General features: G+C 43.5%; 1 protein-coding gene across 1 annotated transcript in view; it reads left to right on the top strand.

Annotated features, from left to right (window-relative positions):
- Positions 1-17,182, top strand: part of LOC142767618 (retinol dehydrogenase 12-like) — a 61,822-nt gene that overhangs the window by 35,715 nt on the left and 8,925 nt on the right. The window contains exons 3-5 of the mRNA XM_075869652.1: positions 5,079-5,315; positions 10,569-10,661; positions 11,330-11,509. Coding sequence (XP_075725767.1) covers positions 5,079-5,315; positions 10,569-10,661; positions 11,330-11,509 — 510 coding nt within the window. The remainder of the gene's footprint in view (positions 1-5,078; positions 5,316-10,568; positions 10,662-11,329; positions 11,510-17,182) is intronic.

The following is a 17,182-nucleotide window of genomic DNA, read 5'->3' as shown; positions in this document are numbered from 1 at the left end:
TTACAGCGAGAAGTGGCTAATATCGGACAATATATAATGACAACGCAAGGCCATTCAATCGTATATTGAAGTAACTACAAGAAGGATTTTCTAAAAGAGCTAACCAAAGAGATCAAAAAAAGGAAGTTTATCGCCAAACAAGCGCCTTGGTGGGAGGCTTCTGTGAAAGGATAATAAAAAGCAGGAAATCATCAGCGAGGACAGTCATCCGAAAGAGACTGCTAAACAGGAAATAGATGGAAACAAGAACCTGTGAAGTTGAAGCGATGCTTAACAACAGGCCGTTGACTTATGTATTTCTACAGCGAACCAGATGAACCGCTACGTATTGTGCCGGCTTGCATAATAGGTAAAGAAATTGGCAGCATATCCATGGAGTGAATGATGAAGAGTGGGGTGAAGCATTCGTCCGTCCATTCGTTCTTGCTTCCGTCTGTCCGTGCGTCCGTCTGTGTGACCGTCCATGCGTCCATCCGCCCGTCCGTGCGTGCGAGTGTTCGTGCGTCCGTCCCTGCGTTCGTCCATGCATCCACCCCTGCGTCCATTCATGCGTCCATCCATGCATCTGTCTGTGTGTCCGTTCATCCATCTATTCAACACTCCAAGTACCACCATCTCGCACCTTTTCATCATATATTCCCCTTATAGAAGCACCGCCATCCATCGGGCATTCCAAGGACTAAACGAGAGGTGACGCACACTTTCTTACGGCTTGCGCTTCGGGTCTACTTCCCACCTTTAACCACCCTGAGTTCATGGTATATACATGTTCACTGTATTCATGGCACTGCGGCCCAACGCTCGCTAAACCTTTCTGAAACTAAGGAGGTTACACCCAGTGAGTATAACGTAACAACCCTTTCTTGTCAGATAGTGCTCAATGTACATGCCAATGGCTGCTAATCGGGATCGCAGAGTGGACGTTAACTAAAAGCCGAATGCCCCTGTCTCTCATTCTCCATTAGCAGCCATTATCAGGTACATTGAGCATTATTTTTTATTTTTCAACAACGCTCAGAAGAAATTTCTCACCGGCCCCACCTTGAAGGTCAAAATGTTATACTAGTTGCACACTACAACGGCTACGAGGGACAAACGGGTGCCCTTATAAAAAGCTTCGCCCCTAAAAATACAAACTTCGAAGTAATAATGAATATCAACACGAAGTCAAAATTGAAGAAATCTGGAGAAAGCGGCAGAACGTCATGAAACATTGGTGGAAAAGATGGAACAAGGAATATCTGAAGGAATTGAGAGAGCAAGCTTACGCAAGTAAACAAGAAATGTGAACCGAGGAGAAATCGTATTGTTTGGTTTACGCTCTCTTCGTTCACTTTGAAACCTGGCTAAAGTCATGGAAGTTTATTCCGAAGTTGACGGGAAGATGCACTCCTGCCGTTTGAAAACCAAGGAAAACTCATTCGGAGATCTGTACAACATATCTATCAACTCTAAGTTTGTTTCCAATGAGGAGAGCGGGCCCGAAGCTTCATGCGGGCCAGAAGCTATTGAAACTCACTGAAGTCAAGGAGAAAAAGAGGAAGACAAGAGGCACGAAAGAGTGCACGCGTTAATAAGCAAAATAAAAAACAGAAGATTCTTGCTTTTTATTTGCATTGAATGCCGTCCACGCTTGGCTCACCTCGTTTCTGCGACAACTTCATTTATTTGTCGCTTGCTTGCGCGACGTACATAATCCTATACAATGCCTGAAAATCAACCCAGAATATTTTTTTTACCCACTTTGCACGTCTCCATTTAAATAAAGGCATAGGACAGTGTGGCAAGAACTCTGGATTACGTTTTCAGCAGGCTTACTCTAAAAAGTGCCAAAGCTTCTATAAATTACGCTTTCCAATGAAGAGATACAGTAGCGCTACCTTTAAGCAAAGAAAATACTACGACAAATTCGAACGATGGCTGTAAAAATGTTTTAAATATTTCTTAAACTTTACACACTTATTCTCCTGCAGATTACCTTTCGCAATAAATACAAAAACATGTTGCATAGTATGGTTTTACTTGCAGTTACGGCCCTTCAAGCGAGGCCCTTGCGCAAAGGTAGGTAATTGTAGGTCGAACTTTTTGCCCGCAAAGCGCTTGGAATGCAGGCCATTACTAAAGTATCTTAAAAGACAAGCAGCACTGAAATACATCTCGGCTGCATTGACGATGCCAATTTCGAAATGAATTGATCACGGGACCCAAATGTAGGCACACGGGCCTGAAGCACTATCGCCTTCATTGAAAACACACCCACCGCGTCCGGCATTCGATCCCATGCCCTGCTGGTCAGCAGTTTAGTGCCTTAGTCACTAGAACAAACAAAAAGCGCCAATAATGGATACCACGTCTGTACTTCTATCTTAACCGAGTTAACAAGGCGCGCACAGCTGCGATGCGAGCAAAGGACGAATAAAATACCATTACTCCAAGGAATTTGCTTTAGAGTCACCTCAGGCGGTATCACAATCTATTCGTTTGAGGACACGCAAACGAGCCCTCTTCGCAGTGGAACACGCCGGAATGTCCACCCTTGCTTGCTCGGTAATCCCGCACTCATGGGCGCTCCCGTAAACAAATCGTTTCAAAATTGGCGGCCTCAGTGCAGCCGACAGCTATTTCACTGCTTTTTACTTTTTAAGAAACCTATAGGTATAGGCCTGCATTCCATAAACTTAGTGGGTGCGAAGTTCAATCTACAATTGCCTATCCATGCGCAAGGGCCTTATTCCACGGGCCGTACCTACAAGTGAAATGAAATTATGCAACAAGTTTTTATTGATTACAAAGCTCAAGTACAAGATCCTAAGTGCAGAAAGTTGAAGAATTATCAAAAAGGTTTTTTTTTATTCCTCGTCTCAATTTTCTATTGAACGCTGCTTTCTTAAAGTTGAAGCTATTGTACCTCTTTATTGAAAATTGTTAATGATATGGGCTTTGGATGTTTTATAGCTAAGCACGCAGAGAACTTCATGCGGAATTTCGGTCGGTCTGTCATGCACTTATTTTGAAATATAGACCCACAAAACAGGCAAGACGACATTTTGTGGGACGATTTCTATTTTTTAAGTAAAATTATGTACACTATCCGGAGAATCAAAAACTAGTTGAACGCAAACCAAAATGTGCCTATTATTTGCTGCGCAAATTTAAGGTATTCAGATTGAACACATTTGGTGCATCTCATAACCATAGTCACAAAAACACCAGAGCAGCTAGATAAGCATTGCTCTCCACTTCTTCGTAATTATGACTGTACTGTGCATCGAAAAATATTTTTTCAGCAAAGCCAACTACAGTTATTTTCTTTCCACTCATCAGGCAAAATAACATGCAATTTTGAAATAAATTTTAGATGTCCACCTCTCATGCTTTGTTTAATCTTACTTGGTATAACTGTTTTCGATAAGTCCTCGGCCAATATATCCGTACAGATGCTTAACCAGTGAACCAGTGTGGTCCTGCCACTTATCGCTGGATTAATACAGAGGCGTCAGCTAAGTTTTTCTTCTCACATATTACTTACATCCGAAAAAAAAAACGTGGTTGGTCTTTTATGTTCATGCCAATATTTTCATTGGACTAGTGCTGACTAATTGGATTGGCCAATGTTCGCGTGGTGCGTATGCGCAAGGAGCTCATGCGCACGTGGGAACTACAGATTTTTGTTTCGCCAAGACATAGACAGCTTGGCTGTACTACCGCTGTAACTTCAAGGTGTAAGCTGGAAAAAGCCTTCAGATAGCCTGTTGCAAATTCTTAGGGTGATTACTGCCATTGAAAATGCTAAGTATCGCTTATGTCATATTCAGTATGATTTCAAGAATTAGGGAAGTAGAAGGATGCCCATGTGGGTGATTTGGTGATATAAAAATCCATGCATCTTCACAAATGTTGTTATGACAAGTGGACGAAGCACTGGCGTTCGTTCTTACTGTGAATCACCCATTACATTGCCCAATCACGCATGTATATGAGTGAAAACGCGTGCTTGGAGTGTGAAAACGTGTTTTTTTAGAGGCGAAGCTCTTTAATATGTGGGTCTGTCCATCCCTTGTATGTATGTAGTAGTACGCAGCCACCGGTGGCACACATCCGCTCTGAAGCGGGTATGTGCCACAGGGGATGCGAGATCGCGGTACTTGGAGTGTTCACTAGATGGACGCAGGGACGGACGGACAGACAGACTTGCAGATGAACGGACGGATGGATAGACGTGCGGACGAACGGGCAGATAGACGCACGAACAGACAGACAGACAGACGGACGGACAGACAGACAGACAGACAGACAGACAGACAGACAGACAGACAGACAGGTGGATGGACGGACTCACGGACGGAAGCATGAACAGACAGATGGCCGTATAGATAGACGCAAGGATGGTCACGTGTACGGACGGAAGCAAGAACGAACGGACGGACGGAAGCACAGACGGGCTGACGGACGCTTCGGCCTACTCTACATCATTCACTCCGTGGATAGCTGTGATTTCTTTTTGGGTTAAGCCACCCCTTCCGGTACCACTTGGTGTCGGCGTTGCCCTTTTTCTGCTACTTCCAGAGCTCTCGCCACCGGGGTAGTTTGTTGTCGGCGTCGGCATTGCGGTCCTCTGGCAAGAGCACGTTCCCGTTCATATTCATCCATGGCAGAAAGAGAATTTATGGTGTGGATCGCGCTTATTCTTCGTCGCCATCGTAATGGCGTAGAGTGGGTACTACAGCATGTAGTACATTGTCATCAGTGTCATCATCATCCTGCCTAAGCCTAAGCCGCTATTGAATGTACGAAAGTATTCACGGAGCGGCCGGCTGTTGCACTCAGATTACCTGTTTGACGCGAACAGTGACGTGCATCAGCCCAAGCAATGGCAAAAATCACTTGGTTTCGAGAATACACACCTGTGTCGCATCTGTGTACACTGCAGTTTTCTACCCGCCACGGTAGTCTAGTAGTTATGGTGTTTAACTGCAGACCCATAGGTCACGGGAACAAATCTCGGCACTAGTACTTATGAAAGAACCACGATTATTACAACTCTTCTGAAGGGAACATGAATTCTTGTCGAAGTACAGGAATCGGCAAGGAGACTGCCCGTGAGCTGTGCCGGCGCAAGGCTCGCGTTATCCTGGCCTGCAGAGACGTCAACAAGGCTCGTGCAACTGCAGAGGAGATCGGGCGCGACACCGGTGTGCGACCCTTGTGTATGCGCCTGGACCTGTGCTCCTTCGCCTCCATCAGGCAGTTCGCGTCCCAGGTGGTCGCCCAGGAGGAGCGCCTTGACGTGCTTATCAACAATGCCGGCGTATTGTGTGAGTACACAACGTTCTAATCGTTCCCCATGCCTGTCCATGAGTTGTTCTTAGTATAAAAAAAAGTAATAATTGGTATCATAAAAATTTGGAACATACATTTGTGAAAATAGATAGATGTGTGGAGTTTAACGTCCCGAAACCACCATATGATAACGAGAGACGCCGTAGTGTAGGGCTCGGAAATAGCGACCACCTGGAATTCTTTGACGTGCACCCAAATCTGAGAACACGGGTCTACAGTATTTCCACCTCCGTCAAAAATTCAAGCGCCGCAGCCGGGATTCGATCCTGTGACCTGCAGGTGAGCAGCCGGGTACCTGAAACCATCGCGGCCGGGCTACATTGTGAAAAAAACTTCTCTTTATACATGTATAGACGTTTACCATCGACATGATAACTATTTGTATCAGTCCTTAGTCCTAAAATTTGTATTCCTTTAATTAGTGTGACAATCCAGGATTTACGAATAGTTCGAACTATATAGACTCTTCCAGCCATCTCTCGCCCCAGCTTTATATGTGCCACCAAACTCACTCACGATGCGACAACAGTCACGTTGACGACGTTTGCAAGAAGGAAGTCACACTATGTTTTTCTACCTAAATAATGCAATTTATGCACCTTATTTTTGAATTAACAAACGTTGGTAAAACTTCGAGTGACTAAACTATACATTGGCTTGCAAAACGTCCGATCAGACAGCTTTTAGCATTGTTTACATAATTGTTCTTCGGCTAACTATAAAGCCAGCGAATGAAAAAAAAGCCAGTCACGTGTTTAACTTCAAACGTCGAGTAGAGATGATAGTGTTTGGTCTAGAAAGAGAAAATATATTATAAGACGGAAATTCAAACAAGTCATAATCATCATGAAAAAGCCCGGTTTCGGTGATGCATACTAAGGAAATTGGCATCAAAAGGGAAGTAAGAAGCAAGAAATGTCTTTGCAATTACGCCAAAGGCTTCTCGCGTTTGAGTGAAGAAGGCAGGGATTGTTATAATCTATCAAAGTTCGAACATATATGGGTGGCAGTGAAGCCACGTTTCCCTTCTTATGTAGCATTTCATCAACACAGTCGAAAAGAAAAAAAAGGTCTTCGTGAATATGCGCAGATTTGATTCAGCTTGAATGCCGAAAAACTTGCTGTCACTGGTCTTTCTTGCTTTTATCTGGCAGTTTTCTGTCCAGAGAAAAGACCACCTCTTTTCTTTCTTCAGCGCAAGGACTTTAGAAAACAGCTTATTGTTCTCGAGGGTCAAGTGATCATTTGCATACACAGCCCGATCAGTCGCTCCACTAAAGCCAATCTGCGATGTGTGAAGCTGTGCTTTGCGTGCCTTTTTAACAAATTCATTTTTCTTCTTGCGAAACACGCAACGTGCAATTATATTTTTCACCAGATTTTGCAGCAACACGATGAACACAATCATCAGCCGAGACAGGGCAGTTTATTGCCTGACCAACTAGCTTGAGAAACGCAGTGCATTCTCCTCCTTGAGTACTCGGGGCACCCTTTATTTCGACACTTACTGCACTTGCGAAGAAACCATCGCGCACCTTTTGTGTGAGTGCACCTATTTCAACGTGCAAAGACAAGAACTCACTGCAGCTCTGGATAGACTAGAGAATCGGCCTTTGTCGGAACAAAGGATTCTGGGTCATTGGCCGAGTTATGGCCTCTGGGTATATAATATATACCCAGAGGCCATAACTGGTTTTCGAAGAGGCCGCTCTTCTATTGATAATGTCATCGACCTCGTAACCTCTGTGGAACAACAGAAATACCTCAAGCGCCTCTCGGTTGCAATGTTCCTCGATGTGAAAGGTGCATACGACAACGTAACGCACGATGCCATCCTAGATGCCTTGGCGAACATTCGAATCGGTGGAGAAATGTTTCGATGGATTCGGAGCTACCTACAAAGGAGATCCTTCTTCGTGCTCACTGCGGAAGGCAGCACCGTTGATCATTACACCACTCGTGGCGTTCCACAAGGCGGGGTTCTCAGCCCTACGCTGCTTAACCTTACGATCATTGGCCTTGTACAAAGTGTACCTCGATCAGTCAATATCTCTACATACACTGATGATATATGTATCTGGGCTTCAGCAGTGACACGACTCCAGGTACGCGCACGGCTCCAGAAAGCAGCGAGAATAACGTCGACGTACCTCCATGCTCGAGGCCTCAGAATTTCCACCGAGAAGTGCGCCTTAGTCCCTTTTACCAGCAGGCCCATGATCCGTTATCCTGTTTCTATCGACAACGTGAACCTTTCGTATATGAGACGTTACCGATTCCTGGGCGTCATTATCGACAGAGATCTCTCGTGTAGTGCTCACATCTCGCACTTGAAGAAGAGGCTCAGCTCTATCACACACGTGATGAGATTTCTCGCTAGTAAAACGTGGGGCGCATCAGTGTCATCTATGCTTCAGCTGTACAGAGCGCTCTTCTTGGGATATTTGCGGTATAGCACGCCCGTGCTTTCCAACGCCGGAAAAACTAACATCAGGGTCCTGCAAAGCATTCAAGGCCAAGTCCTCCGCACATGCTTGGGGCTACCTCAGTGCGCTAATACATTAGCAACAATTGGTATTGCTAAAGACCATCCGATCACGACATATATAACTGTCGACACACTCCGGACACATATCCGTCACATATACAGTGCCTAACCACCACCTTGCTAGCTTGCCACGAGAAAGACCAAAGGCAGCGTTTTCCAAAGTTGTTGCGGCTAACCAGAATTCCATCTCGTGGAGACTCTCGCCCGCAACCATACCACTATCTCCAGAGTGGTGCATGAAAAGACCGACTGTGCACCTTCAAGTGCCGGGGATATCTAAAAAGGCAAGCCTGTCATCTGCAGCTCTCAAGCAGATCTCACTGGACCTTTTGCATTTGTCGTATACTAACCGAATTCATGTTTACACGGACGGTTCGGTCTCGGGAAGTTCGACAGGTGCCTTTGTCGTACCATCTCGATCAATCACCGTCAAATTCAAGACATCACACGTCACGACATTTACGGGATCCGAGCTCTCCGCTCTTAGAGCCGCTGTGGAGTTTGTTACGCAAGAATCCCCTAGTAGATGGGCCATTTTCTGCGGCTCCAAGGCAGCCCTTCAATGCGTGCGAAATCTACGACGAGGAAACTACCACCAGATGGTGTATCGTATTAATGAATTTTGTCATCGCGCTGCTGATCAAGGACACGACATTGTTTTACAATGGTTGCCGGGCCACTGTGGCATCAGCGGTAACCACCTCGCCAACGACGCTGCCCGATGTGCCCACGATGGAGCACCCACACTGTTAATACCCTTGTCAAGAGTAGACGCAGCTAGAGAACTTCGTCACATCGCGCATAATACCACGCTTGCGCACTGGAATTCTCCACTTAACTCCAATCATCACCCTCAGAATCTTAAGTCATTACGTCAGAAACAACTGCCATCCAATATTTCTCAACGTGTTGCTACAATGCTGTGCCGGCTGTGGACGGGGGTAGCGTTTACTAAGTCATTCAGCCATCGCATTGGCATGGCGGATTCATCCATGTGTGAAAGCTGCAACTGTATCGAGACTATCGAACATCTCTTGTGCCACTGTGCCCAATTTGATGAAGATCGGCAGACTCTCCAGTGTGCCTTGAATAGACTCGATGACCGGCCATTTAATGAAGCGAAAATCTTAGGAGCCTGGTAGCGCAGAACATCAGCACAGAAAGCCACAAGAGCCCTCCTGAGATACTTGTCAGCAACTTCATTGAGGTACCGCCTGTGAAACTCGGCATTGTGGGTGCAATGTGACATGTGCCTATCCTTCTTTCTCTCTTTTACTCCCCCTCCCCCTCTGCATGTGTAGGATAGCAAACTGGACGTATAGTCTAGTTAACCTCCCTACCTTTCCTACATTCCTTCTCTCTCTCTCTTCTTCTTGTTTCTCTCTAAATCACGCAGCAGAAGAAATGCATGTCGTGGTTTTTGTGTTACCACCTGTCTGTGATAATTGTCATAAACTCCTCTGATCCAATACCAATTTGGTGACTACCAAGCTAACCAAGTGGTTGCGAGCCCTGTTGCTGGTTTGCTAGAGGGTGATCAATATCCTTACTTCCCTTATGTATCTTCACTTATGTATCTGCATCACACAGGCGCAGAATGCTAAATGAAAAAAGGGAGAGTGGTAGTAACTTAGAATAATATACATACGAAGTGATGTGGTACTGCTTCAACGTCTACGTATATTAGTACTGGATCTTCACCCAAACGGAGACCGTACACCGGAGGTAGGGGGAGCACTTGTCCTCTCTGTTATTCCTCGTACGTCTCATCTAGGTTCCACCGTGTTTACCTTTCACCATGGGGAACAAATTGTGCTACTGAAATTGGTACTTTCAATAGTCAATCGTATATAATCCCAAAAAACACATTCATCAACACTGTCCAAGGGCATAGGCACCCACGCAGTGTCTGAAAATTTTTCTGGGAGTTGGTACTTGCGCCAACGATGCGCTGCCCTACATCATGGTTGATTTTCTCAAAAGAGATGTGAAGGACTTTGAGGTGTGTGGGGAACGCATACCACTGCTTTTATTATAAACGCGTCAATGAGAAAACGGAGGACTGAGCTATGGTCACACTAAATACGCAATATTCATCACGAGCAGATAGTAAATCTTCGTACCCGTCCAAAAATTTAATGTTTTAACATACGAAACTGTATGATCTTGTGCTATTAGGCTCGAAGTCTGAATGATAGGTCACTCAGAAAACTTCGCAACTCTTGTCGGTTATTTTGATGAATAACGAACATTGTTTATTATTTTAAACAGAAACATGCAACGGTGATAAAAGAATTTTCGATATTCAGATATTTTTTTTCTAAACCATCCTACGCTAAGCGAAACATAGCAATTTCCACGTTACGCTGTGAACGTAGAATCCTTGTATAGAATAAAAAAATGTTGCCTACAAAGTTTTTACGTAAGCTACACATTGATGTTCTCCTAAGTGTTTTGAGAATATTCATTTCAGAAGTTCAATCCAGCAAGTATATGCAATCCAAAACGCGTAACATGCAATGAGAGCTTGTGAATTCAAAAGAAAAATGTTTAGCTTTTTTTTAACCACAGCATGGACGATTTCAGCTTACACGCAGATTTTTATAGTTTGGTTTGTCAAAATGAAAATTTCATTCAATTTTCGACACAAGTAATGATCATAAAATGTGCTAATGTGCAGCTCCACCGAACAGAACGGAGACAGAAGATGGATACGAGATTACGTTCCAGACAAATTATTTGGGTCACTTTTTGCTGACAAACCTTCTTCTTGGTATGTATTGACCTGAGAACAGCGTCTTTTTCTTTTCTTTGGAGAAAGCGAACACACGTAACTGGAGCTAAAAATACAATTTTTCTCCTCCTAGTATGTTACCCTTTAACAACATTAAACAATTTATGACGCGAGAAGACGCAGGATAAGAACAAATAAAAAAAAGTCAAGTACCAGCGCCACCTCCATGCTTCCGCATCAGTCTCTCTGACGCCGATGGTCATGATTGTGTCTAGAAGTATGTAAATAGTTAATTAGCGTTAAAAATAAAGTACGTCGTCGTCTCAGGTGGGAAGAAGCTTACCTTATCATGTTTCATGAAATGCTGTTTAGCCAATATCACCAAAAGGCGACAAAAAGAATTGAAAGAAAAGACGTTGTGCTGACATTTACATGCAGATGTCTCAGCATTTTGTTTGTGACAAGAGAATTACATTTCGTTTTCACTTTCTTGTCTCTTAATCAAATATGCGGTGACAAAATAATGGTTTTTAGAGCTTTCAAAGTAGTATTATTATACTAAAAAATACTAAAGTTTTCATTTAAGCCCTTTGAAGTTGTAATGTGCTGAATCACGCAAGGTTTTTACGTTGCACGATCTGTTTTCGTGCTTTTGCGCTAAGAAAGTTCTGCAGATGACAACACTTACTGTATCCATAATTTTCAAGGTCTTCTGAAGAAGAGTTCGCCGAGCCGCATCATCAACGTGGGCTCTATTGCTCACTGGTTCACTGCGTTTGATGCTGACGTCGGCTTCCAAAAATACCAGCAAAACCTCGTATACCCCTGCACTAAGCTCTACATGACGCTCTTTACGATGGAACTTGCGCGCAGACTGGCTGATACCGGTAAGACCACAGAGCCACTTAAGAAAGGCACTTGCTGCAACATGACCATCATGCTACAATGTATGCGGCTTCATGCTCAGCTTTGAATATTTCAGCGTGAGGTTTGGCCCACAATTGTGGACGCCAACTTCAAAAGGGGTTACACGCAGCCTTTTTTTTTCAAATGGCTTGAACGCTCAGTGTGCACATTTCTGCAGGCTTCATGAATGAACAGCTAGCTGTCATTCATTTCATCGTGCTACGTATTATTTCACAGATTCACTGGATCACTTTGCTGGAGATACCACCATGTTTGGCGATTGTTCAACGTGCCGCGATCCAGGACCAACGTGAAAAGTATTTTTTTCTCGGCTTGAAATCAATAGAACCAAAAACAAAAAACTGTGCATGTATTTTGTGGCCAACAGTTCATTTTTATGCACGTACTGAAGTTGACTAGTAGAAAAATAATGAGAGAAATAGTTGCACACTAATTACGGTAATGAGCGAAATTACGCATTCATTCATTTTCTTCCTTGTAATGTAATACTGAGTGCCTTGGAATTATGTCACGCGAATTTCAGGCATTTCTGACAATTACTTCATATAGCATTCTGAAGGGGTTATTTATGTCGAGCTACACAAGGTGGGCTTGACTACTTCACGTCATAAGCAGTGGGCCAACGAAGTCAGTGTTTTATTCGTGGCCCTAGTGAACTAAAGTTACCTTCTTGGGTAAGGATTCTTTTATGAGTGTAAAAAAGTGCGAAAATGTGTTAAACAACTAGAAAATCATTTCATACAGAGGGGAGTATTGTTCAAGGCTGCCCGGATAATTCTAACTAAAAGTAGTTGATTCTTTTTAAATAAAAATTGTTTGACAGAATTTACCACAGCCACTCGCAGCCATCAACTGTCAAGAAGTTGAAGCACTTTAAATCAATAAAAACTTCACACCTCTGAATGTGAAATTCTACTCAGAAACACCACATAGTACAAAAAGTTTGCGAGTAAAAGTTGTCAGAAAAAATTTTGGTATAGAAAACTCAAGAATACTGATTGTGGTATTTTACATTGCAGGAATGGTCTGCACATTTTGCATCCTGTAATGATAGAAGCCATTATATATAAATTTGAGTTTGAATAATTCGTAGCCTGCAGTTTGCACGGACATGTCTCAGTTAGGAATCTGATAGCGCCCAACTAATCCATGGTTTTCTTTTTGCTTCGCCAATCGCTTAAAATACTGAAATATAAGTTCTTCTTGGTGTTACTCGTTAGCTGGTAACTATTTAGTAAATATATTGCAGCGTAATTTACACAGAATGAATATACTATAAAAATATTTATGTAGTAGACACGCTAAAAGCAACCATAATTTATGACCCAGTGTTCCTCTTCCTTTACGTTTCATTGAATCTATTGAATGACCCCTTCTCACTAGGAAGCGCTTCTATTCACATTGCATTGTACCACGTCTCGACAGTAGGTTAAGGATGGGTCTTTCTCGCGAAATATTCTAAGACGACATTGCAACAACCGGTGGTACCCACACTCTTTCTACCGTCGGCTAGCAAATGTGTGCGAATATTTTGCACGTAAGGCTTTCATTATGAATGCATCTCACGTCCTATACAACCGCCAATACATTTTGTATCCTACGCATTATAGCTCTTTGACTTTTATTACTACACATAATAACTCTATTGTTCTGATTTTTCCGAATGCGACGCATTTCCTAGCAAACTTCGGCGACATTGAGCGTATCTATCTATCTATCTATCTATCTATCTATCTATCTATCTATCTATCTATCTATCTATCTATCTATCTATCTATCTTTCTATCTATCTATGTATCTATCTATCTATCTATTTATCTATCTATCTATCTATCTACCTGCGGTGATGGCGTAGTGGTTAGAGCATCCGCCTCACATGCAAGAGGTCCGTGGTTCAAATCCCGGTGCCGCGCAGTTCCCAACCGGATCAAAAAAAAATCCGCGTGTTGATGGAACTAAATTAAGAGGCCTGGGGTGCGGCCTCACCGGTAACCACCGCAGGAAACGCACTCCCTCACCAGAGAAGGATTGGCTACCTTGGTGCAGTATCTAGCCACTACCTCTCACATGCATACGTCAAATAACTCACGGCCCTCAGTCCCCGGCAGCTGCGAAGCAACTGACCACGGCGGCGGTCAGATCTGCAACGCAGCAGAGGGTGCTAAGAATCACTCGATCCGGACAGGCCGCCATTGGAACCTGAACATGGCAACATTTAACGCTAGAACCTTATCTGGTGAGGGAAGTCTAGCTGTACTATTCGAAGAGCTAGAGGGTGTTAAATGGGATATAATAGGGCTCGATGAGGTTAGGAGGACAGATGAGGCCTATACGGTGCTGCAGAATGGGCACGTCCTTTGTTATCGGGGCTTGGGAGACAGAAGAGAACTGAGAGTGGGGTTCCTAATTCACAGGAACATAGCTGGCAACATAAAGGAATACTATAGCATTAATGAAAGGGTGGTCGGTATCGTAAAAAACTGAATAAAAGATACAAGATGAAGGTAGTACAGGTTTACGCGCCTACATCCAGCCATGATGACGCTTCAGTTGAAAGCTTCTATGAAGACGTGGAATCGGCAACGAGTAAGGAAAAAACACAGTATACTATAGTGATGGGCGACTTTATTGCAAAGGTAGGGAAGAAGCAGGCTGGAGACCAAGCAGTAGGAGATTATGGCATCAGTACTAGAAACGCCAGAGGAGAGCTACTAGTAGAATTCGCAGAACACAATCATTTATGAATCTTGAATACCTTCTACCGAAAACGAGAAAACCGCAAGTGGACACGGAGGAGCCCTAATGGCGAAAATAAGAACGAAATAGACTTTATAATGAGTGCACACCCAGGAATCGTACAGAATGTGGAAGTGGTTGGCAAGGTACGATGCAGTGACCATAGAATGGTATGGTCTCGAATGCGCCTAGACTTGAAGAAGGAACGACAGAAACTGATACACAAGAAGCCAATCAATGAGCTAGCCCAGAGAGGGAAAGTACAGGAATTCAAAGTGTCGCTGCAGAACAGGTATTCGGCTCTTAATGAGGAAACCATCCTTAGCGTAGATACAATGAATAATAATCTGACGAGTATCATTACGGAGGGTGCAGTGTAAGTTGGAGGCAGGGTAGTTAGACAGGACACTGGCAAGCTTTCTCAGGAAACGAAGAACACGATTAAGAAGCGTCAAATCATGAAAGTGTCAAATACAACAGACAAAATAGAACTGGCAGAGCTTTCGAAGTTGATTAATAGGCGTAAAGTATGCGATGTAAGAAGGTATAACATGGAGAGACTTGAACATGCTCTGAAAAACGGAGGAAGTGTTAAAGCAGTGAAGAGGAAACTTAGGATAGGCACAAGTCGGATGTATGCACTAAGGGACAAAGAAGGCAAAATAACTACCAATATGGATAGGATAGCTAAAATAGCGGAGGAGTTTTATAGAGATCTTTACAGTAGCCGAGACAACCAGGACCTTAATACTATCAGAACTAGCAGTAACTCAGGTGACACCCCACCAGTAATGATAGAAGAAGTCAGAAAAGCTTTGGAGAGCATGCAAAGAGGCAAAGCTGCTAGTGAGAATCAGGTAACATCAGATCTGCTGAAATATGGAGGACAGATTGAGTTAGAAAAACTAACCACCCTGTTTACGAGGTGTCTCCTGACGGGAAGAGTACCAGAGTCTTGGAAGAACGCTAACATCGTCTTAATACATAAGAAAGGAAATGACAAGGACTTGAAGAATTACAGGCCCATCAGCTTGCATGCTCTCTAGCTGTAGTATACAAGCTACTTACAAAGGTAATTAGTAGCAGACTAAAGAAAACATTAGAATTCAATCAACCAAGGGAACAAGCAGGATTTCGAACAAGCTACTCAACAATTTACCACATCCATACTATCAATCAGGTAATAGAAAAATACTCAGAGTATAACCAACCACTATACATAGCCTTCATAGATTACGAGAAGGCATTTGATTCAGTAGAAATATCAGCCGTTATGCAGACACTGCGGAATCAGGGCGCACATGAAGTATATATAAATATTCTGGAAGAAATCTACAGGGGGTCAACTGCTACCATAGTGCTTCATAAAGAAAGCAACAGAATACAAATCAAGAAGGGTGTAAGGCAGGAAGACACAATCTCCCCAATGCTATTTACCGCGTGCTTACAGGAAGTTTTCAGAAGCCTAGATTGGGAACAGTTAGGGATAAGAGTTAATGGAGAATACCTTAGTAACCTGCGCTTCGCCGATGACATTGCATTGCTGAGTAACTCAGGGAACGAATTGCAACTCATGATTAAGGAGTTAGACAAGGAAAGCAGAAAGCTGGGTCTTAAAATTATTCTTCAGAAAACGAACCTAATGTACAACAACCTCGGAAAGGAGCAGCGCTTCGAAATAGGCAATATTGCACTTGAAGTTGTAAAAGACTATGCCTACTTAGAGCAGGTAATAACCGCAGAGCCGAACCACGAGACTGAAGTAACTAGAAGAATAACAATTGGGTGGAGCACATTCGGCAAGCACTCCCAAATTATGACAGGTAGATTGCCACTATCCCTCAAGAGGAAAGTATATAACAGCTGTATCTTGCCGGTACTTAGCTACGGAGCAGAAACCTGGCGACTTAGAGGGTTCAGCTTAAATTGAGGACGACGCAGCGAGCAATGGAAAGAAAAATGGTAGATGCAACCTTAAGAGACAAGAAGAGAGCAGAGTGGATTAGGGGACAAACGGGGGTTAAAGATATCATAGTTGAAATAAAGAAGAGGAAATGGACATGGGCCGGGCATATAGCGCGTAGACAGGATAACCGCTGGTCATTAAGGGTAACTAACTGGATTCCCAGAGAAGGGAAGTGGCTTAGGGGGAGACAGAAGGTTAGGTGGGCAGATGAGATTAAGATGTTTGCGGGAATAAATTGGCAGCAGCAAGCACAGGACCGGGTTAACAGGCGGAACATGGGAGAGGCCTTTGTCCTGCAGTGGACGTAGTTAGGCCTATGGTGATCTATCTATCTATCTATCTATCTATCTATCTATCTATCTATCTATCTATCTATCTATCTATCTATCTATCTATCTATCTATCTATCTATCTATCTATCTATCCATCTGTCTGTCTAGCTATCTATCTATCTGTCTATCTGTCTGTCTATCGATGTATCTAGCTATCTATCAATCTATCTATCTATCTATCTATCTATTCATCTATCTATCCACTTACATTTGGGTGCTCCCGTGGTGACCCCATTAACTTGGCGTACACCAAAATTAGCATGGGAGGGTAAGATGGTTTGATGAATATTATGTCCTAGTCAAGACATGAATAATGACACCATCTCGTCGCACACGTCGTCAAACACTTCCCGCCAGACAGTGCCACATACACGGGAGGGTATGTGCCGCTAGTACTCGGGTATGTGCCACAGGTGATTGACACTTCGTATCTACTCAGGAACTACGAGAATACAAGTGTGCAATTGAAACGCACGTGCGCTAAGAAATACGCGACATCGGTAGCATCGACCTGACGAATATAAAAAATAAATGTCAGAGTCCCAGCTGGAATTAAAACCAAGCGTTCTGCATGGCACTGAAGCATTTTACCAAGGAGG

The sequence above is a fragment of the Rhipicephalus microplus genome, chromosome 7 (genome assembly GCF_043290135.1).
Source record: "Rhipicephalus microplus isolate Deutch F79 chromosome 7, USDA_Rmic, whole genome shotgun sequence".
NCBI lineage: Eukaryota > Metazoa > Arthropoda > Arachnida > Ixodida > Ixodidae > Rhipicephalus > Rhipicephalus microplus.
This window is presented reverse-complemented; position numbering and strand designations above follow the sequence as displayed.